General features: G+C 35.9%; 1 protein-coding gene across 6 annotated transcripts in view; it reads right to left on the bottom strand.

Moving 5' to 3' along the window:
- Positions 1-24,245, bottom strand: part of OSBPL9 (oxysterol binding protein-like 9) — a 164,788-nt gene that overhangs the window by 32,485 nt on the left and 108,058 nt on the right. For 2 of the 6 annotated variants that reach the window (XM_010849699.1, XM_010849706.1), the window contains exons 5-9: positions 14,510-14,578; positions 9,658-9,753; positions 8,801-8,848; positions 7,791-7,820; positions 6,733-6,783 (exon numbers count right to left, since the gene is read on the bottom strand). In XM_010849699.1, the coding sequence (XP_010848001.1) occupies positions 6,733-6,783; positions 7,791-7,820; positions 8,801-8,848; positions 9,658-9,753; positions 14,510-14,578 (294 nt within the window). Of the gene's footprint in view, positions 1-6,732; positions 6,784-7,790; positions 7,821-8,800; positions 8,849-9,657; positions 9,754-14,509; positions 14,579-21,051; positions 22,113-23,973; positions 24,217-24,245 lie in introns of those variants that run through there. The other 4 variants (XM_010849714.1, XM_010849722.1, XM_010849729.1 and 1 more) reach the window with 3 other exon arrangements.

Genomic DNA, 24,245 nt, shown 5'->3' with positions numbered 1-24,245 from the left:
TTTTGAACTGTGGTGTTGGAGAGTCCCTTGCACTGCAAGGAGATCAGTCCTGAGTGTTCATTGGAAGGACTGATGTTGAAGCTGAAACTCCAATACTTTGGCCACCTGATGCGAAGAACTGACTCATTGGAAAAGACCCTGATGCTGGGAGGGATTGGAGGCAGGAGGAGAAGGGGACGACAGAGGATGAGATGGCTGGATGGCATCACTGACTTGATGGACGTGAGTCTGAGTGAACTCCGGGAGTTGGTGATGGACAGGGAGGCCTGGCGTGCTGCGATTCATGGGGTCGCAAAGAGTCGGACACGACTGAGTGACTGAACTGAACTGAACTGAACTGATAAGACTCTAGTATTTTAAAACCATGCCTACTGACAAAATTTATGAAATACGTTCCCATCTTTCTAATAAGGAAATGGAGTCTAATGAAAGCTCTCTTAATTATGGGCCTATACATGTGCTTATTACATAAATTAAAAAATAAATGTGCTATGGAGATGAAAGAAAATTTCCAATTCAGTTTGATGACATTCAACAATGGGACTAGGACAACTGGATATCCACATTAAAAAAAAAAAAGAACTTGGATCCATACCTCATACCACAAAGATTAACTCAAAGTAGATTATACATTGACTTAAATGTAAGAGCTAAAACTATAAGACTCAAAAGAAAACACAGGAATAAATCTTTGTAATTGAGGCTTAGGCAATGATTTCTCAGAAAAGTCACCAAAGCCAAAAGCAATAGAAGACTGATAAACTGGATTTCATAAAATTTTAAATTCGCATGCTTCCCAGGACACTATAAAGAATGTAAAAGGACAACCCACAGACTTGAAGAAAAATTTCTAAGTCATATATCTGATAAGTTGTATCCAGAAGACATAAAACCACCCTTACAACTAAATAATAAGATTAAAATAGCCATCTAAAAAAATGGGCAAAGAATGTGAACACTTTTCCAGAAATGCAAATGAAAATCACTATGAGACACCACTAGAATGGCTATAATCAAAAAGATAATCACAAATGTTGGTGAGGACGTGGGGCAAATAGAACATTTACGCATTACGAAGAGAATATAAAATGGTGTGGCTGCTTTGAAAAGTAGTCTAGCAGTTTCTCAAAAAGTTAAACAGAGAGTTACCCTAACCCAGTAACTCCACTCCTAGGTATGTACTTAATAGAAATGAAAATAAGCATCCACACAAAAACATCATACACAAATGTTCAGAGAGGCATTATTCATAATGGTCAAAAACCAAAAACAAGCCAAATGTTGTATATTATAAACAAAATGTAGTGTATCATTCAAAAGAATATTATTCAGCAATTAAAAGGAATTTGGTCCTGATTCATGCTACAACATGATCAACCTTGAAAACATTATACTAAGTGAAAGAAGCCTGTCACAAAATACCACATACTATATGATCCTAAATATATAAAATGTCCAGAATAGGCAAGTCTGTGCTGTGGCGTGTGTACTCAAGTCATGTTCGACTCTGTGACCCCATGGATGGTAGCCTGCCAGGCTCCTCTGTCCATGGAATTTTCTAGGCAAAAGTAATGGAATGGGTTGCTATATCCTACTGCAGGCAATGTTCCCAACCAAGAGGTCGAACCCACCTCTCCTGAATTGGCAAGTGCATTCTTTACCACTGTACCACTTGGGAAGCCCTATAGGCAAGTTTAAGACAGAAAATAGATTAGTAGTTGCCAGGAATTAGAGGAGAGGCAGGAGCAAGGGTGAGTGAAGGAAAGAGGTATAGGGACTGAACTCTTCATAGGTCTCATGTTTCTTTATTGGGGGGTGGTGATAAAATGTGCTAAATTAGATTATAGTGATGGCTGTACAACTTTGTAAATATACCAAAAACCATTAAAGCATAAACTTTAAACGAATGAATTTTATGATGTGTGTGAGAGTTGGACATAAAGAAGGCTGAGTGCCGAAGAATTCATGCTTTTGAACTGTGGTGTTGGAGAGTCCCTTGCACTGCAAGGAGATCAGTCCTGAGTGTTCATTGGAAGGACTGATGTTGAAGCTGAAACTCCAATACTTTGGCCACCTGATGCGAAGAACTGACTCATTGGAAAAGACCCTGATGCTGGGAAAGATTGAGGGCAGGAGGAGAAGTGGACGACAGAGGATGGTTGGATGGCATCACCAACTCAATGGACATGGGTTTGAGCAAACTCAGGGAGATGCAGAAGGACAGGAAAGCCTGACGTACTGCAGTCCATGGGGTCGCAAAGAGTCGGACATGACTTAGTGACTGAACAAGAAAATCTCATTTTAAGAAAAGTCTGATGAGAAATTAATGAATGCTGAGATGTAAAGAAAAAGTGTACAAAGAAAAATATTCTAAGGAGAGAATCTGGGATCCGAGGATAACTTAAAAGACACATCTACTTTAAAAGTATCTAGGTGGCATAGTGGTAAAGAATGTCTGCTGATACAGGAGATGCAAGAGATGTGGGTTTGATCCCTAGGTTGGGAAGATCCCCTAGAGTAGGAAATGGCAACCCATTTCAGTATTTTTGTCTGGAAAATTCCATGGATAGAGGAGCCTGGCAGGCTACAGTCCATGGGATCGCAGAGTCTGACACAACTGAGCACACAGTACACAACATGGTCAGACAACTCAGTTCTAAAATTATAATCCAGAGTTGTGAAGTCCAGTCTGGAAGCCACTAGTCACATGTAGCTATTCAGCAGCTGAATGTGGCTAGTTCAAAGTATAAAACATACCCAGGATAGTGATGACTTAGTGCTAAGGGAGAAGGAGAGAGAAAATGAAATATTTCATCAGTGAATGAATTTTTATATTGACTACATGTTGAAATGCTATTATTTTGGGTATAATTAGTTAAATAAAATACATTATTAATTTCCCTTGCTTGTATGAGTTGTGACTTTTGGTCATATCACCTAATCTTGATGAACTGATCAAGTCCTCTGCTGTAGGGGTCTCCCAGATTATGTTCACTCTGCTCCCTCCCCTCACTCCTTACTTCCTCTGCAGTTCCCCATGAATGGAACACTGCTGTCTCTACCTATGGGTCAAAGGAAGAATGAAGTTATATAAGCTAACACAACTTAACCGAAAATCCCAATAACCAAGGAATGCCCAAACTTTGCTACACATTAGAATCAACTTGGGAACTGCAAAATCCAGTGCCTAGGCTGACACACCACAGCAACTATAAGAATGTCTGGGGGTGGGAAGCATGCATCAGAATTGTTAAAGGCCCCCCTGGTGGTTCTAATGTGCAAGCAAAGTTTGGGAACCAATGCACTAATCATTCAGGCAGGTGGGAAGCTTTAGGGAGTGAGAATTAAAAGGAAAGACTCGGAAAACTGGAAGAAGATTAAAACCCAACCTTTGCATGCTAAATCAAACCCCAAACAACAAAGGTATCAAATTATCTATATTCTTTTTTTGGCCATGTCTATTTGGAGTCTCAGATGAACGTACCTTTTCCAGAGTAGCTGATCCCAAAATTTTATTAACCCACCAGGGCAGAATAATCCCCCAAAGTAACTATAACAATTTATATTCCCATCAGTTCTCAAAATTATACCAACATGCCATTTGGTGGCTTTAAAATTTATGCCCTCCTGGAGAAGTTTTTGTTTTTTTTTTTTTTTAAACTTAACAATTATTTAGGACTAATTAATGCTTGGTACTAAGAGCACCACAAACACTAATTCATTTAAGCTTCATACTACCAGTAAGAGTACAGATACTATTATTATCCCATTTTATATAGGAGAAAACCAAAGCAAAGAGAGGGTAAATAAACTTGCTCAAACGGTGGAGCAAAGATGCAAACTCAGTCTGGCTCTGAAGTCCATGCTCTTAAATATAAGGTAATGTTGCCTCTCATTATTATTTAAAAACTAATAACTTAATCATAGATTGACTGATTAGCCAAAGATTAATTTACAAGGATGATGAGTCACATGGCTAACTAAAAAATCATACATATACTGGAAATACTAAACCATGAACTATTACAAATTATGTATTAAAAAATGCATTCAAAACTCACAGTTATTATCAGGTCCCTGCTATGTGGCAGGCAACGTTCTAGACACAGGATACATCACTGTTATGGAGTAAATGTCTATGCACCACCCCCCAATTCAAACAATGAAGCCCTAACCTTAGTGGGGCTGTATTTGGAGTAAGGGAAGTAAATTAAGGTTAAATAAGGTCTTCAGGATGGGGCCCCAATCCATTAAGTGTCCTCTTAAGAAGAGATATGAGAGTTCTCATTCATGCTCACTTTCAATGTGTACATACCAAGGGAAGGCCCTGTAAGGACTGAGAGGGTGGCTGCCTACAAACCAGGAAGAGTCCTCGCCAGAAACCATATCCATAGGAACCTTGATCTTGGACTTCTAGCCTTCAAAACTGTGAGAAAATATATTTCTGGTGTTGAAGTCTCCCGGTCTGTGGTATTTTTGTTATGGCAGTGCAAGCATTCTAATACAAGTAGTAAATAAGACAAAGTATTCAAGGAGATTATAGTCAGGTATAGACAGACAATAAACAAGATACCATGTAAATCTGGCTAATGGTGCAAGGCTAAGAAGAAAAAGAAAACTAATGGGAGGGTAAGATTATTTTAGATAGAGTGGTCAGTAAGGTCTCTCCAAAGAGAGTTCATGTGCATGGAAATTTGAAAAAAAGTAAAGAAGCAAACCCCAAAGTCTGGAAGAAATACCTTCTAGGCAGAGGGGAAAGCAAATACAAATCCCTGAAGCAGAAAATGCTTGGCCTGAGAAAAAGAAAACAGGCCAATGTTGTCATAACAGTGTAATCAAGCAAAATGAAGTGAGGGAGTAGTGACGGCTCAAACGCCATTAAGTTATCCTTAGTTATTTAAATTCCATTCCAGGGAAGTGGGAAACCATTAAGAGGATTTGAGCAGGCAAGTGACACGGCCTGATTTACACTTAAATTGTTTAAAAATACATAGAGTTCACATATGGTACATAAATAATTTGAGGGCTATATCTGTACATAAAAAGCTTGAACAGTGAAATTCTTTCTGGAAAAAATTAAAAAGCCAAACTTCATTTACTTGATCCATGTTATCCATTCTAAACTGAAATGCAGGTCCATTAAGCTGGGCTACAACAAACAGGTAGCAAGTACTGACGTAATTGTATAAATTTCTAGAATAAAGTTTTTCTAATTTGAATTGTAACTCATTCAAAAGAGCATCAAAAATGTTCTTCTTGGGTAGCTAAATGGTGAGCTACTGAAAGAGGCTAGGCCGCTCTGTTTTACAAAGAGCAGCTATCTCAAGTACTGAATGGGCTTCCCTGGTGGCTCAGACTGTAAAGAATCTGCCGGCAATGAAGAAGACCCAGGTTTGATCCCTGGGTCAGGAAGATACCCTGGAGAAGGGAATGGCAACCCACTCCAGTATTCTTGCCTGGAGAATTCCATGATTTGCAGAGATGATCCAAATTAGTCTAAACACTATCAGTTCTTCCTCAATTTTCTAGAGAAGACATTCCCTAAAATACCTACCTACACACACTGAGCTTAACGTTTTTTACTGGTTATCTGTATATAAGCTTTTGGGTGATTGTAGGTGTCCCAACCCACTCATGTAATTTCACAGAAAAGAAAACACAAAATAAAAACCTTACCCCCATTTATGCCTCCAACCCTATTTTCCCTTTATAATACATTCTGATCCACAAAAATAGATGGGAAATTTAGAAACATATATAGAAAATCAGGCATAGTCATCAAAAATACCTAGAAAATGAACACGAGTCCTTAAATTCTGACACTTTAATAGCCTCAAAAGAAAATGATACTTCCCCTCAGCCCTACACTTACAAACTTAATAGCCATACTATCTAAGCAGAAATGCATTTTTCTATACTATTGTGTCATTAACAATGCTAGGAAAATAGTGTTCATTATTAGGCAAACACGTATATACAACTGAATACGTAAAATAGGCCAAATAATTAAAAACTTAAACATTTCCAAACCTGGTTGCTGAATTGGCTGCCCACCTGCTTTTAGCCACTGGCTAGAAACAGAGGTGCAGTCAATGGTAAAAAAAAAAACAAAAAAAACACAACTTTTTTTAATACTTATTTTCAAATACTAAAATTTTTATTTCTCAAAATATCATGCAATCAAGTACATTTTTAGGTTGAATACACCAAAATTTTTTAGAAACGCAGGCAATATCCATGAAATTGTTACCCAGTCACAATAACCAAAAATATTTATTCTATGAATAAGGAATAGCAGTTTATTAATGTAATTCAGTACTAGAAAAAATGTGTAAAAAACAATTTTATCTCCATTATACTCTTCACTGTGGATGAACAAAAATAACTCTGCTAAAATTCAATTCCTTTTTTCCTAAGAAAATCTTTTTTGTGAAAGATTTTGCAAAATATGTCTGTGTTTCAAGCAGTGATAATGGAAAGGGTGAGTCATTCAAATGTGCTCCCTTCCTTCCCAGCCACCATCACAAATGACTTCACCAAAAACAGGCACAGGCTGGCAAGTAACATCCAAACACAATAGTTTTTCAACAGTAACAGGAACCCCAAAATAGAACTTAAATTTACTGTAGAAAGGTACTATATTTTAGAACTGAGTATTCTGGTTACTAGAGAAAAATGCCATTACATTTAAATCCCATTAAATGAAAATAATCAAAAATAAACTTTACTTACTTTAGCGATCTGCAGCAACACAATGCAGTGTTTAATTGATTCTACCATGCTCTACAAAAACAAAATGCTGATTTTAGATCTTGCCCCCAATAAAACGGCCATGTAATGTGAAAGCTTAAAATATAAAAATCAGTTCAAATACACAGGATTTTAAGTCTTCTCTACATAAGAAATACCCTCTCTGGATTTCAAGTGGGTTCTAATATATGTGTGTGTGCGCGCGTGTGTCCATCTAACTCTTTGCAACCCCCTGGACTGTAGCCTCTAGCCATGGGATTCTCTAGGGAAGAATATTGGAGTGGGTTGCTGTTTCCTTCTCCAGGGGCTCTTCTGGACTCAGGGATCCAACACAGGTCTCCTGTATTGCAGGCAGATTCTTCACTGTCTGAGACACCAGGAAATATGCTGATAGTGGCAAATGAAATTATTATTAGCAATTCTACGAATCATTTGGGAATGCCAAAAAATTGTTAATTTACACTGAATAATATCTAAGTACGGGACCGGTGGCGTAATGGATAATGCGTCTGACTATGGATCAGAAGATTCTGAATGGGATATGAATCTGATTAACTTCCAAATTCTTAGATCAACAGCAGGCTATCTCAATGCAAATTCTCAAAATGTCATTCAAGACTTTCATGGAATTATGGAGAATAAAGGATCCTATCAAAATACTGGTGAACCTATAATACTACTATATCTGTATATAAAATGCTTTTATCAAAATAGAAGTTTTATTAGCAGTCCAGTACATAATGTCAGAAGGCCAGTATATCAGAAAACTCAAATGTACATTGTGTGTGGATAACACTTTTTATCCAACGATCTCAAAAAGACAAGACCAGAAACATAAAATGGCATCTGAAGTCAATTCAATTCAAAGGATTATTCTATTCATTTAAATTCCTTTAGAAAATAACACAGCTCTTAAACTCTTGTAAAAATTCATAAAAATTAAAATCTCAATTGCTCTTATTAATAGTAGCAGCTTAAAACAGAAACATTTTAAAGCACTTTCTAATGCAAAGCCAGAGTTACTCAAACATATAACTTACATTTGTTGTCTCTTTGAGGGTTTCAATTTTCTGTGAAAAATAAGTTTAAATAAATTTCAGAAACACAAGGAGATATCATTGCTGTTTTTTACTGGTTAGTCATTTAAAGAATTTTGACTAAAAATGTACTCATTACTCTAAGTGAGTTCAGGCAGGTTGCAGAGTGCTTTTAGTTGTACTTCTTAATTTAAATCAAACATTTAAATAAAAAATTCAAACACTTTATGGATTACATCCTCAAATAAAATTCATGTGGTTCAATTCAAGATTTGTAAGAATAATATAAAACATTCTTACTCCTTACCTGAAAGCAAGTTTTGTCTTTTCTATAGGATACGTTATGTGATTTTAAAATGCTTATTTTAGAATCACTTTCAACTTTGCAAAGCTGCTTAAAAATGACATGAAACTAAATTCCAAAACTAAGAAGGTGAGCTAAACATGACTCACTACTATTACCAAGTGTAAAAGAGCCAAATGCAAGGCTATGATTAATAGAAATGCAAAAACATAAATGATGGTGCATCAGGAAATCTAGTCAAGGAAAAGAAAAACATTAATTGAAAAAAGAAAATAATATTCAAACTACAAAGTGGTTGGCAAAAACCCAAAGGGAGGAACTATAATTAAAGCAACATTCATTTTGTGTCCTCATCTGTGGCTTCTGGTTTATTTTGAAAATTTTACCAGTTGCCTTATTAATATCTGAAGTGACCACATGTAAATTTAATAAATTTTTACCTTCAACATATGATCCCTCAACAGAAAGAACTTATTCCTAGGAAACTGGTACTTACACAAAGGGTATCATAATAAAAATTTCAGTTATTCTTTTGTTCAATTATGAAACCACACCAGAAATGCACCAGAAAACTCCCCTTAAAACCTATATGGCACATTATAAGAGGTGAACAGTAAAGTAGTCAAAACACTGAGGTCCTTCTATTACTTCTCCAAAAGGCTCCTGGTTTAAAATTTTTTTAAGTCAAAATCATGATTATGGAAGTTACCTTTCTCTGTTCATCATCTTTGCAGTTTTGAAGTTTGTCATCAAAAAGCTACAGGATTAAAAAAAAGAAAAGATTATAGTATCAAGCTATTTTACTACATTGTATATGTTTACTAAATAAAGAAAAACAACCATATTTCTTCCAGGGATGATTTATACATGGATTAAAAGTATAATCTTTCTTAAAATACAAGATAACATGTATTTTTCCAAGGCACTGTTATCAAGTCAAATTCTACTAAACTATCTTAAACAGTCAAGATCAATTACTCTGGTAGCATTACAAAGAGAAAGAAAATATATGACTTTAAGAACTTTAAATGTCAGTTCGAATCTGTTTTTTTCTGCCTTGTCTTTCAACTTTATCAACATTTCTTTTTCTCTCCAGGACCTTTGCTAGTAATTAATTTTAAAGTGGGAATTGAAGGAGACAATTTTAGTAATGATAAAGGATGTAAAGAAATAAACTCTTCCAAACTCCTAACTCACCCAAATAAGAAAAGCCCTTAAAAACTAAACCACTTAAAATTTACCAGTTTCAGAGAATTTTTAAACAAAATATGAAACTAACCTTGTTTTATTTCCTTCTAATTATGTTTAGGTTAGTTTTTAAAATTGCTGAAGGACTAGTAAGCATTGTAAAGTAACATTCAGTTCAGTTGCTGCTCAGTCGTGTCCGACTCTTTGTGACCCCATGGACTGCAGCACACCAGGCTTCCCTATCCATCACCGACTCCTGGAACTTGCTCAAACTCATGTCCATCGAGCCGGTAACATTAAGTAATTGTTTTTACTCAAAATCAAGCTCTGGAACATTTACTACTTTATATCAATTCAATATATAATCGAATACCATACCTTCAACTGTTCTATCAAGATTTGTAGGTATGCATCAGCCTCTGTAAGTTTCTTATCAAAGTCCTGGACACTAGGAACAAATCCTGAATCCAAACCCTAGAGGGGGAAAAAATTGCAATAAATCCCAGCAATGTCTAATAGTACAAAAGATGATCCTTCATATGTGACACTTCACTTTTCTAAATTAAAAATAGTCTTTTACATAAATAATAGGTCTATTTAAATTATCTAAATTCTCCAAGAATAGTTGGTACATCAATCTCCTTCATGAACTTCTAGCACTATTCCCTTCTCATCAATTACATGTGCTGCTGTTCAAATTAGGATTTATCCTGCTTTTTCAGAATAATTTTCTTCTCTCCCAAAAGCCCCATACTGGGCTCCAGAGCAACAATAATTTAGCTAAAGGAACATGCACAAAACCTAGATTACCCTCTTATTTTCCCCCTATTTTTTGTTCAGTTCAATCCTCCTCCAGTCCCCTAATCTCAACTTTATATTCTCATTGTTCTCCTATTCTCTAAATTACCCCATTAGCTCAGATGTTTTCCTCCTCCTCCTCCCTTATTTAAAAAAAGAAGGAAAACTCAAAATTCTCACCTCTTCTAAGAGGGCCCTCCCTAAGTGAAAGTGACAACACTTCTGTCTTACCTTCCCTACTCATCTTCCCCCTTGGCATGAACATTACACTCTCGACATAGTTTAAATGTTTATTTATTTAGAGGGCCCACTTATTTCTCAGTTTTACAATTCAGAATGTGCATGTCCTACTTTTTGTACACTAAAAATTTTAAGCTCTAAGAGTATAGGATTCCTATGCTTTAACTCTACTCAAAAGAAAGTTTTGAGTTTATCATCTTTGACTGAAAAATACATTAATCTTGGTTGTAAAAGACAAAACAGTCTGAGATCAAAAAAGGCTATCATCTTGCCATATGTGCATGACTAGAAGTCATGCAGTTAAACAGGGAAATAAGGGTCAGGAACCAATAAAGTCACAATCCCAACCCAACCACAAAACCCTGCACTAAAAGGCTGAGACACACTGCTCCAATATAACATACTTGACCTTCAATGTTTTTTGTTCCCCTCCCTTTTGCCAAAAAACTGCTTATCATTTCACACTCTCCATTTTAGTCAGTTGAGGCCAGAGTTCATTTTATATTAAACCAACACCTCACCTTACCTAACACTGTCATTAGCAAAGCATTTTTTCCACCATGATCTCAAACATCAGATTGACACAGTATATATAGCATTATGGAAACAACAATGGGTTGGCAGACCTGGTTTCTAGTTACAGCTCAGCCACTAACAAGATACTGTGTTTCTCTAAGCTATTTTCTTACCTCCAAATACAGGCTCCTCCTCCTACTATTATTAATGTGGCAGCTATGACTTCTACTAAAGACTATAATTACTATCAATAACTACTGTTACTACTGCTGTTCTTCCCAAACTAAAATTTAAATTCATAAACAAAGCATTAAAAACCTAACTCTTATTAAGATCATGGGAAAAACAACTAATCTTGTAATTCATTTTCTTTTTCAAATTCAAAGGCAACAAAAACTGCCTACTTTTTTTCTTACATACACACTGAGAAACTACTTGAAATGAGGACTGAAAATAAGAGATGTCATGTAAAAAAAGTTTAAGAAAGAAAAATAATAAGCAATGTATGTAAAATCCAGATATATTTATAAAATTGTAAACACCTTCATTTTTAAAGATAACCCCTAAGACACTGTTTTAGAAACACTTCCTTCCTATGCAGAATATAATAAAAGATGTGGGAAAGAAAGGATAAATCCATCACATTCCAGAGATACTACAGTATTGTACTAAGAAAGTAGGGAGTGATTCCTTTCAATGTAACTACACCACAGGAATATAGGAAGGACTGCTTGGCTTACTTTTTGTTTCAAAAGCGATATAATTATCAATAACTTAACTATAAACCTCATTAAAATCAGTTAAATACATTATTCTTGCTAAATATTAAAAAAGTCAATGGCATGCTCATAAATAAAAAGGTGAAGGATCTAAATGAGAAAAAGTGATCTTCAAGAATTTTCCCTCTTCTGAATCCATTTAGAACCACCACTATAAAAATCTAATTAACATAACCTTCTAGACAAATCACTATTTGATTAAAAATCCCCCAATAAGTAAATGGAAAAACTTAGATTTAAATTACTATGATCTGAAAGCTACCTAAATTAAGTCTTAAAAACAACTCTTTGATTTTACTATTAATATAATCATGCGAACCTCACTGTGGCTCTTTTCTCAGACCTGCCTCTCCCTAGACAGTCTTCCACAACATTCCTTTACCCTTAAAACCCCCAACATCGTAACACCCAAGTCAAAGATCTACTCAACAATCCACTTTTCTCTATGTACTGTATAATAGGAAGTTTGTAACAATAGTTATTAGCTTAAAATCCCAGAACTGGCCTAAACTCTCTTGCATAGTAAATTCATAAATCTTTGGTATACCTTAAAATAAAATCTACATATATAATTTCCCATCTGCAATCAATAAAATAACATGTACACACTGATTTAATGTGGATAAGCAATGCTAGTAATTAAGATGTTTTCTCAAATCTTTTAAGAATTATGTGCTAGAGGAAAATATATGTTTTCACCACATACTGTGATTCAGGACATGGAATTAAAGCCATGTAGTCCAACCTCCCACTCAACAGCAGTTACTTTTATAATGTTCTTGAAAGTCATCTAGTCTTAGAGTATCTTAAGAGAAAAGGAACTTATTACCTTCTAACATAAACGATTTCATAAAATCCCTTTATTATTCTTTTCATTCAACATTTAAAACATAAGGTATTACACTTATTCATATCCTTTTTAAGGGACTTGTGTTTTTAAAAAGGTCATAAAAATAGAATATAGTCCTTTACCATGTCGAGAGTGGTCTGTCTTCTTTTGAATAGAACTCAGAACAGGCAGACCATTTAAAACACTATGACTTCATACTTCCTACAGTGACATCTTAGCTCTTGCGAACAAGCAGGTTGGGAGTCAAACAGACTCTGTACTTGCCTTTTAATCTAACACTTATCACATTTTATCATATCTAAATATTTACTTGACTGATTTCCCTGAAGGATTCTAAACTCCACTAGGGCAGAAACTACCGTTCATTCAGCACTGTACCGCTCCACCCCTACACCAACTCCAGGCTAGCGCACTAGCACACTGTCGAGCGAACACGTGTATGCGCTGATGGCAGCTTCCGGCAATGCTGATGCCGTGATGCCAGTCTTCTCCACGCACGGCTTCCTAGATCTCCCCTGCCTTGCGTTTTCTTTCTCCTTCTCCTCCCTCAGTCCTTTCTTCACGTCTTTCTTTCCTTCTCTTTTTTCCTTCAGTAGTAAGTGGTTATACTGCATTTTTGGCAGTCAGGACCAAAAGAGGTGGCTGCTCCTTAATTTACCACATTGATGAGCCATAGTTCTAAAGATGATTTCTGTATGAATTCATTTAAAGTTTAAAATAAAACTATTACAGAGAAACAGAGACAAAATGGTTTGTAATATAAAATAAGCTAAACTAGAAGAAACTCAATAGAAATTATACCTAAATCTAACCATAATCTATGTAAAGAAAAAAAACCCACTTATGTGGCAAACGCGGTTTAAAAAAAAAAAAAAGTCCCTAGTCTTCAAGAGTAACTTGCTAATTAAAGAAACCTAAAGTACATGTATAAAGTTAACAGTAACACATAATTCTCTATCAACCAAGGTCTATGTGTCCAGATTAAAAATATATAAAGGCAGACATCTGGCCCAATTTAAGGGGAATTTCAAAAATAATATCTAAAATGACAGAAGAATATTAAACTGCCTCAAAATTGTATGTAAGTACCTCCCTACTATCTTTCTAATACTTATGTTGAATATCATCACTTTTCTCAGAAGGTACTTCTAACACGTTAGCAAAATTAAATTTCTATTAATAACTCTAATAGGGACATTAAACATTGTACTTTATACATATACATAACTGAATACTTCACTGCCATTAGAAAGAAGAGTATTATAAAGGACGGCTTTAATACTTTCTGAAGTACACAGGAATTGTACTTCTTATGTAGCTGCTTTGGAGAGACACTTACTAAAATAGTACAAGAGGCAATTTTTGAGGCAAAGAGTAAAAGCTTTTAAAGTAATTCCTGCTGACAGAGGAAGAGTAATAAATAGTGGAGGTAAAGGTGGGGAAAGGTGGTTTAAGGTCTTCTTGAGGTCAGAATCAGGAAATAAGAAAGTTATGAGTAATTTAAGGAACTGAGAAGAATAATGAAGAACAGGAAGGGCTATGACTGAATAACACTCTAAAAAGAAATTCACAAATGAGTAATTATTTTCATATCAAATCTTATTTCACAGCAAAAACTTAAAGGACTAAGTACCTTATGCTCAGTGCTTTCTCTTATATAATATGTTGTGAAACGAGAAACACCGAATTTATTCCATGTGAGTCTCAGAGTTCAGAGTAACAAGAAAACAAAATAAGTGATCAGTAGCAGAACTGTAAAAGGAATAACAGCTTAAAAATTTAACAAAGGAAAAACACCAAAGAAAACAAGACACCTAATGAAAAACAAATGGCATAAATCCAGACAAAAGTAGGTGATTTTTAAAGGAAAATTAGCAAAACAGTCCTTAAATAAAATAATAAAAACTTTGCAGAAATGTTGTTTTGATTAAATATGAGTATTTGGAAAGTTTATGTTCACAGTTAGCAATTTGAGATGACATGCATCACAGATACGCTTTCAGCCAATGAAAGAAGTATAGGGCATACTTACAATTGAATCACTTACAATTATTTTTGAAAATTCAAGAACTGGAGAGATACCAGAAGACTGGAAAAAAGCAAGTGTGGTACTGATCTTCCAAAAGGTAAGGAAAAGAGAGAATAGAAAGTTACTATGCTGTGCGTGTGACATGAGTAATTAATTAAAGGAATAATAAGAGAAAAATCTGTAACTGTACAGAGGAAAACTATCAATAGGTACGTGAGTAGCAAGTGGCAAGTTAAAAAATAATTAAATTTAAAAATTACGCCAAAAATTTTAATGGCTTTTCTGTTCCTTAGAAATTAGAAAATTAAGTTTTTTGAAAAATGACACCACTTTGTTTCCTTACCAAGTTACTCAAAAGTTGCTTTAATGATGAAAAAAGTATATTAAAGAAACCAGAAATATTAGTAAGACCAAATATTAGTAAGATTTTATGTGGGGTATACTAATCAGTGCCTTCCTTGGTTTATTAAAAATTTGGAAACATTTATAATCTGCCATTTCTGTGGTTTACCCTCTTCAGCTAAAGGAAAACAGAATTTAGAGGTATAGAGAAGTTCTGAGAATATGAATTTTTAACCCTAAAAAATACTCATATACCAATTTGTTTGGAGTAAAGATTTCCAATTCAAAAATATCCATAAAATTGAGCCTATTATTAAATTCTTTCCTCCAGTGTAACTTCAGAACAGCATTTTCCATCTAAGTCAATGTTCTGATAGTCTAAGATTCCAAATTAGGTTCTCTTTTATCAACATGATAGTTATAGCTATTTTATCAACAACTGCTCGGTGCCCCAAGAATGCCCTGAACGGTAAAGCCTTTTCCCATAGTTTTAAACGAACAGTACTAGCACCACAGCTTGCCTGGAGAATCCCAAGGACGGGGGAGCCTGGTGGGCTGCCGTCTATGGGGTCGCACAGAGTCGGACACGACTGAAGCGACTCAGCAGCAGCACAGATTCACCAGGGATGCACAATACAGTACAGGAAGTTTTTTTCAGAGTACTAGATCCTCTGGCTAGATACTTTACTGTATGTCATTTCTTGTTTCATTATTATAACATAGTAAAATAGATAGATATTAACCCTATTTTATAAGTGCTTACCCAAATCATCCAGATGGGTTTTTGAGATTTCAACCCAGTCCTTTGATTTCAAACCCATTACATTTTTCTATTAAATCACAATGATATTTGAAAAGAACTCATAGCATATTAGACTAAAATTTAATCTAAAAATGTCTGCAGGAGCCTAGTGTACCCAAAATGAACACAAGCTTTAAAGTCAGACTGATCTAGTTTTAAATCCTGAATCTGGGATTCCGTAATTACCTACATGATCTGGCCAAGTTACTTTCTCTACCTCCATTTTCTTACCAGGGAAGGACACAAAAATAAACCTCTTAAGGTTGTTGGAGAGATGAAAGAATATACATAAAGTAACAAAATAGTTAGTGTTCTATTTCTTCTTCATAATGTGGAGCTGAAAATAACCAGGATTCAGCAGTTTCCCAGACCCTAAACTAGGCCTAACATACAGAAAAGTTTCTCAACAAATATTTGATGGATTAAGAACAAAATAAATTAACAACTAGGTAATACACAAAACATATGCAACTCTAATAGAGAAGTATAATCGAGAAAAGGATACCAGCATAACTTAAACTGTATTTAACATTCCTTGAAAAAAAGGAAAATAAACAGTAAGCTGATGAACTCTGAAGAAAACAGATAGTAGTAATAAAAAAGGTATGAGAAATAGACAAAACTAGTGCTAAAATACAGTCTTGGAAAACAGATCAGAAACAAAATTCCACATGAGATGTTCAGAAAAGTATCAGGTATTATGCCTGAACCACAAAAGGTAAATTGTGCTCAATTATTACCTTGGTAACAAAGAGTCAAACAATATAAAAATCACTCTTTTCCATAAAATAAAAAGATTTTGAAAATAATTAGTTCTTTGAAAAATAAAAACATTTTTATCTTTAAATTTATAAAGAAAATAACTTCTCTTAAAAAAAAAACCAAACACAGCAAGTCTAAATTGCTCATATACTTGGGACAGAAAAGAGCTGCTTTGTCAAATAGAAATCAGGTACCTACACCTTTGTCAAAATTCCTTAGCTTTATCATAACTCTTAGCACAACTGCTTACTCTTCATGATCTCTCTTCATCTAATACCACCACTGTTATGTAACATTTTGACTTACAGAACAAAATACTAATATTGATTCCATAAAGTGATTTATTTGATTACTCAAACAACTGCACAAGAAAGGTTTGGGTTTGTACCATTTTCCTCTATTTAAATCACTGATACCTTGTCTTTCCAAATGACTCTCCCAATTTATTCAATAAAGTCATATGTGAACTTACTGCCAAAAGTAAACAGAACACACAAAAACCTGGAGTTTATAAACAGGGTGACCACTATCCCAGTTTGTCTGGGAGAGTCTCTTTTTATGCCTGTTGTCTGAACAAAATTATTAGCAGCCTCTTTCACTCTCCAAGTGCTCCAGTTGGGACAATAATATGTTCTCCCTCTCTATAAAGGTTGTAACTAGCATTATAGAGATATAAATGTCTGGGAGGCATACAGATTGCCTCAAGATTTCAGAATGCAGCAAATTACTTTAAAAAATGTTTAAATGAAATATGAGTTTACAGCTTCTGAATGTAGAAAGCAAATTACAAAAATAAAATAGACATCAAAATTCAGGCCAATTAATACTGGCTGAGTGATTACCTTATTCTAGACAGAGACATGAATAATAAGGTGTTATATTTTTGAAAAGTTATTTTATTCTCACACACACACAGGTCTGAAATAAAACACACAAGAAGCAGATGTTACACCTACGAAGTGAGATTGAGAAAGAGGTGCATTTGAGACAAAGACTTCTTAATTTTTACTTTATATATTCATGGTGCCTGATTTTTAAAAAATTAGTAAACTCAAAAATTTTATGTAAAAAGTATTCAGAAACTGTACTGGTTATAAATGTTTCAAAAATTTTATAACTCTTTTAGCTTGCAAAATCATCAGCATTATTATTTTAAAATTATCAAACCCTAAAATGTCTTGAGAGAGTAAACTTGGTAACACTAAAGCTGCTCAGATACATCTTTTCAAGCCAAATAAAATAAAGCATAACAAATGTATAACATTATTTACAGATAAAGTATAAACTAGCACCCACGCACGCACACGCACGCTAACAAGAAAAATGGCCAGTAAAACAAAGCAGAATACATAATTTTTTCCCACATCCTTCCTGCCAATTCCATGATTATGAGTCAACACTAAAGAAAGTAAACTCATAAAAAACAAAAATATCTACTATATAAGTCCACTTAATGAAGCACTGTTTGACCATGTGGTGCTGGCAATTAGTCAAAGCTTTATTTTTCACACGTTAATCGCTGGTCAGGCTACTGACAATATCTTTCTTAAAATTAAAAGTCATAGGTTAAGTCATTCCAGGATCTTAAATAAGCTCTGAGTTGCTTACTAGGATGGGATGCAAAAAATACATTCTTCCCCTTTCCAACCTCATATGACTGCCTGTCACTGAGCTTCACAGAATTTTGGAAAGCAAATTCTCATGATTTTCAAGGGCGCACCAAAAATGGAAGTTTCAGAAAGTCTCCTGGAAATCTGCTCTACATATAATGAGGAAAAATTCATGTTCAACACATGAATTCTTAAAACTGAATGCTTTAGTAGTTCAAGTTTTCAAATAACTACAGAATTCTCATAATCATTCATATTACTTGTTGAAATGTGATTATGAAATGTTTCTACAAAATCTAATGTATTCCTTTAACAAAACTGATCTCTCTGTATGGCAAAATACAACAAACTGAAATAAAACCACCAAGGGAAGTTAAACGATAAACTAGTCAGGCCAATAGGCAATCAGTACTAAATGGCTTATTTCTCACACAAAACAAGCAAACAAAATAGAACAAAAATAACCCTGAATTGGAATGAATAGATTCTGTAACTGGCTTGGTGATAATTCCTTTAAAATTACATATGCCGAAGCAGTTTTTGTATATCTGATTTAGCTGCCAGTGAACATCAAACAGAAGGAAATAAGTTGTTTTCACTAAGGCTGTTAAATGTGCAATACAAAATTACCCTGATTACCCTGTTGTCAGAAATCTATCAAAAAAGTCTAAAATATGACTAAAATATATGTTTGACACGACAAGACTCTTTTTATTCTCCACTGTACCCCCAGGATAGTGCTTGGTTTGTAGCAAGTGCTCAATAAAATTTTTGTAAATTAATGAATTAAGGAATTCTGAAATGCGTCAACCTGTTCGGATTTAAACATAAAAAGCAATCAAAGATGTTCTTGCAGATTATAAATCAGAGTACTCATTAAAAAAAATCACAAATAACATCTAACTTTCTAAACAATTTATTATAAGTATGGATGCTGAAAACTTTTAAGAGTAACTGAAAGTTTTTAAGAGAAGAGAAATTAAATAGGAAAGACACCACCCAGGGAGTTCAAGAAGCAAGACCAGATGATAATAACTAAAACAAACTTCTAAAACTTCATTCTCTCATGCCAAGTCTCATGAACATAGTTTCATACATACTACTCTGGGTTTGGAATTCAGCATTACAATAATGATTTATTCACTGGGTGTTTATGACTATGACACTGCGCTGGATGCTCTGGACATCCCAAGATGAAGCAGACGTAGCTTGAAATCTGTAGTAGGAGATAAGCATCTAACTACAAATAACCACTCTGCAATACCTAACAGTTTCAAATCTGTAGTAGGAGATAAACATCTGTCTACAAATAACTGCTTCAAGCATGATAAATTATTATGAGAAAGGTACTAAACAATTCAAAAGAGAAAGTTAAGGGGGTCAGAAAAGTGTCACAGAGGTAGCATTTTGATTCGGACAAAGATGAGGAGGGGGAAATTATTAACAGCAGTGAGTAAGGGTGGGAAACATTATAAATAGATGGGATGTGTGAACTTTTCTTTAGGAGAGAAATGAGGGCAGGGTTAAGTAAACTAGCAAGGGATGCTAAGGTACCCAGGAATCAGGATCAGCAGCCAAGATTGAAGGAACAAGGAGGGAAACAATGTAGCTCCGAGCAGGCTCAAGGGACACCAGCTGTAGGACACAGCCACTGCCACAAATTCATCAAAGCAGAGAGAGAGCAAGAGGAATAAATACCCCCAAAGGTTCTTTTTTTCCTTCCATCTTCTGTCCTCCCATTGTCTAAACCCTATGAGAAGCCAGAAGGTAAAAAGGACTCTAGGTAACACAGGCTGTGAAGGTCAGCCTCCTGGGGCAGAGAGAGAAGCAAAGAGAATGAATTTGCAGGAAACTGGAGAGTAACCAGAAAAGCCATCTTTCCAGACTTAGGAGCAAGTATAAGCACAAAGAGAGGCTGAAAAGCACAAGGAGGTGAAATAACGAACAATATTCTCTTGGAGATGTAAGATATTTTTCAGATGCAGATGCTGAACTGAAAGTGCAAAATCAGTGTCTGAATTGGAAAAATTACTGGGACTTAGGAGATTGAGGCGAGCAATGAATGAACACAAGTATCAGAGCAGCACCCCAGTTCTCTCTAGAGCTAACAGAAGAGCAAAAACCACAGATGGTAGTCCTGTTAGTCTAGTCTCTAACTGCGTGAACTTGGGCAAGTCACCTGGCTCCTCTGAAACTGTTTTCTCCATTTTATAAATACATAGAGGCTGAATTAAAACTTTAAGATCCTTTCCAGTTCTAAGAGTCTGTGAAGCCAGTATCTCCAAGTAAATAACCATATTCATCAGGTGAGTGAACAGCTCACCATACTGGAAAAACCAAGGGTCCATTTACTGGCTTTAAAAAAAAAGTTAACTTCATTTAAACAAAGACAATAAAAACTTAAAGGTTCTAACTGCAGTTGGATCCTCTACCATAGGATAAAAAAAAAGTCAAAACACAAGCAAAAATTTAGTGTAACCTTGAAACTGAGTGAGGAAGATTAATGTAACCGGATTAAAAAACATGCTCTGGAATGCAGAGAATGCAAAGAAACAACCGAGTAAGCAGAATACCTTGGTTGAAATGGCACATTTTAGAAAAAACAAAATTAGCTGCTCTGTCAATATAGCAAAGAAGCAAAGTTCTTAAAGGTGTTTCTAGAAATAAATGAACTCCTATAGTATTAATAACTCCCCTGCCCTCCAAAACACACACAGCAACCATTAACATTCCTCTGCAATACAAATATTCACTGAAGATCTGTTATGTGCCAGGTGCTATCAATGTTTTCAAAGGACTTCGTTAAGGACAATACAGATAACATAGCAAATACAATTAATCATTACCTAATCTTCTGGAATGAGATCAGATTTCACCCTTTCCAAGCAGTCTTCCTGACTTCTCTAGCCAGCAACATGCTGTTCTTCCTGTGATGCTAACTACTACAAAACCAACTTGTACTGGTACCACTACTAGTATTCTTTCAACTGTATTAGAGGCCGCATAGTTTGGAAAAGTAGGCCTTTGCCTGGAAATCCACTTACCATTTGTAACGTTGTTTCTAACGTTTTCTGCAGTCCTGTCTCTCAGGTGTGTCCGCAATTAGGGAGCTTGTTGACTTGGAATATTTTTCTAACTCACACGGATAAACCAAGCTTCAGTACAATGAGTCAAAGGTTTGTACACTTAACGACATGATTAAGTCAAGTATTTTGATCATGTGCCAAGCACTAAACTAGGGACAAAGGCCCTACAGAAATAAAGAAGGTTAGAGTCTAATCCAAGAACCAAATACGTGCACAAAGATCTATAGCATAGAGGTATGAACAAAGTGCTGTAGTAACACGTGAAGGACAACAGTAATCTTAACTTGCTTTGCCTGAAGGAAAGAAGACATCAAAGAAAAAGTAACACAAAAATTGTATGTCAAAAGTAGTAGTGATATAGCACTGGACTGAATTCTAAGCAACTGTAATTTTAATCAAGAAGGAAAGGCAGTGACTGTGCAAAGAGCTATGAGAGGCTATGCAATGTTCCAAACAGGTAAGAGTTCATAATGCTACAGTAGATGCCCTGAGTAGGATGCCTGCAGCTGAGTCCACACCAAGAGTGATAATTATCACCAAGTTGTGAAGGGCCTTAAAGAACATTCTCAGCAGCTGGGCTTGGGCAAGGGGGAGCCAAAATAGACTTTTAAGCACAGCTGTGACTCAGTGGGATCTAACTGTGGAAAAGAATATGGGTAGAGGGAGTCTAGTGACAGGGAGACTAGTTAAGTTTTGTTAAAGTTTAGGTGAGAGATGATGAGGGCCTGAATTAAAACAGCTATGTGGGAGGAAAAAAGGATAAACCCAAGAGCTATTTCTAAAGCAGATTAAACAGGATCTAGTAACTAACTGGACGTGGAAAATAAGGGAGATGAAAAATGGCTTTAAATGACTAATTGCCTGTGTGTGGTGGAACTTCAATTAACTAAAATACTTAGGGAGAGGTACTTGGCTTAAACACATTTTCAACCTAAGAATTATTCTTTCAAACATAATCTTTGCTTAAACATCTACTGGAAAATCTTCCTAAATATAATCTCGTGGTGGTTTAGTCGCTAAGTCATGTCCAACTCTTCCGATCCCATGGGCTGTGGCCTGCCAGGCTCCTCTGTCCATGGATTCTCCAGGTAAGGATACTGGAGTGGGTTGCCATTTCCTTCTCCAAGGGATCTTCCTGACCCAGGAATCAAACCTGTGTCTCCTGCATTGTAGGCAGATTGTTTACCGACTGAGCTACAAGGGAAGCTTTAGTACAAATAGTACAAATATAATCTTAGGCCAAGTACATTACAGTATCCATAAAAAACTGTCTTTTTCTATAGAATCCCAATAAACATCAGTTCTCAGATACTGACAGAACTCAACATATCCCAGGGGACATCTCAGAATTTCCTTTTTAAAATAAAAGCCTGATATCCTCTTTCTCAAGCAAGAAACTACAAACTATGCAACTGCCTGATTTTCCAATCAGCAGAATATGGTTGTATCACAATGCTCTTTACAGCCTGAACCAAACTTAACAACTGGGGATGGATCAGTGGTTAGATTATTACCAATCTTTCCACACTAAAGGAAAAAAGACCACCACCTAAGACTTTGGAAATATCAAAATCAATGTGACCAACAGCCATTGCAACCTAGTGTTTATTGAGGGGTACTTCAAGTAAAATGGCATCTTTGTAAAAATCAAACTCAGAACATTTTGAAAATAGATCCAGCTTCTCTGTTATCTTTCTAATTTCCCAGGTAAGCTCTCCAGACTGAAAGTCTGATTTTTACTGGTTTTTATCTTTCCTAGAATAGGAAAGGTAACATGGTATTTTAAGGTGCTGGGGTACATAAAAAGTGAAATTAAAAAAAAATTAAAAGTAAATGAAAGATGTTAACATTATTTATTAAAGGGCTTTATCACAAACTCAGTTCAAAAAAGGCAATGTTCTGAGAGATGATTCACGGTGGATGAGAATTCCCAACTTAAAGTTCACTACAAGAATTCTTAAAACTGCAACTACTATTCTAAGATCTCTCCCACTTTCTTAACTCAATACTAGGAGAAATAATTCCTTGATTTGTTTTTGATTTCCTGAATACAGCTAAAAGTACACAGTTTAATCAACAAGTAAAGCCAAATGTTACTTCAAATCGGCAGACATTTTCTTAATACATTTCTTACTCTTTCATATCAAAAACTTAAATATAGTAGGAATGATGCAATAAATGCATGATTTATACATGCTTCCTAGTCCATTGCTTACAGTCAACTTTCCATAACCAAGCATACTGAGAACCTAAACTTTTCCCTCCAGTTTTTAAGTGAACCCCATAAAACTATTCCAAAGTTTTCACTATTTTTTCCACAAACTACCCCCAAAACATAAAACCACCTCCCCTTCCCAACACACACATACTCACAAATAACAGCACCCATAATCATTACACACAAAAATATTGGCCAAGGCAAGAACACAGCCAAAAATAAAACAACAAAAAATGCTTGGCCAGCAACAGGAAATTCTATTATTGGGCAACTGGTCAAAATTAAACTTTCACATTAAGAGAAAGTCTAACTTTTGTGTTCAATATCTTGAGATAGCTTCCGAAATAAGACTAGAGTTTCACAAAAATGAATCGAAAAGGGGGAAGCGATTCTCTCCAGACTGGTTTGGTTGGAGGCGAATGACCTCTCCGGGTTTCAGAAGGCCCCTAGTCCCAGCCTCCAGCCATCTCGGCCAGGAAGTGAGGAGAGTCTCACGGAAGAGAGGGCCCGGACGGCCACATCGTCCTACTCACCCCAGGGGGCGACGGGATGGAGGCAGGGAGAGAATCACACTCGCGCCCACGGCCTGGGCAAGCAGCAGGGTCCCTGGAAACTCAGGGGTGGAAGCCGGCCCCTCTCCCAGACCCTCCGGGTCTACTCACTCCGCAAGTGGCCACCAAGAAAGCCATTCGCCAAGGCCCCCGCCCTCTGTGCCTCCAGGGGAGGGAGCCGAGGGCCGCTTCCGAGCACCCCTCTTCGCCCCCCTCCGCCGAATCACCGATGCGGTGCAGTTGGTCTCTTCAGGTTCTGCCTTTCCCGCGGGACAGCCCCTCACTCGCTACCCCTGCCCCGCCCCGACCGAGGGACCGCACCGATTGGCTGACTCTGACGACTCCTGGCAAAGAGACCCCTGGCGATTGGCCATGGGTCACCT

The sequence above is a fragment of the Bison bison genome, unplaced genomic scaffold (genome assembly GCF_000754665.1).
Source record: "Bison bison bison isolate TAMUID 2011002044 unplaced genomic scaffold, Bison_UMD1.0 scf7180017851016, whole genome shotgun sequence".
NCBI classification, from domain to species: Eukaryota; Metazoa; Chordata; class Mammalia; order Artiodactyla; family Bovidae; genus Bison; species Bison bison.
The sequence above is the reverse complement of the archived record's forward strand: the minus strand, read 5'-3'. Positions and strand labels throughout refer to the sequence as shown.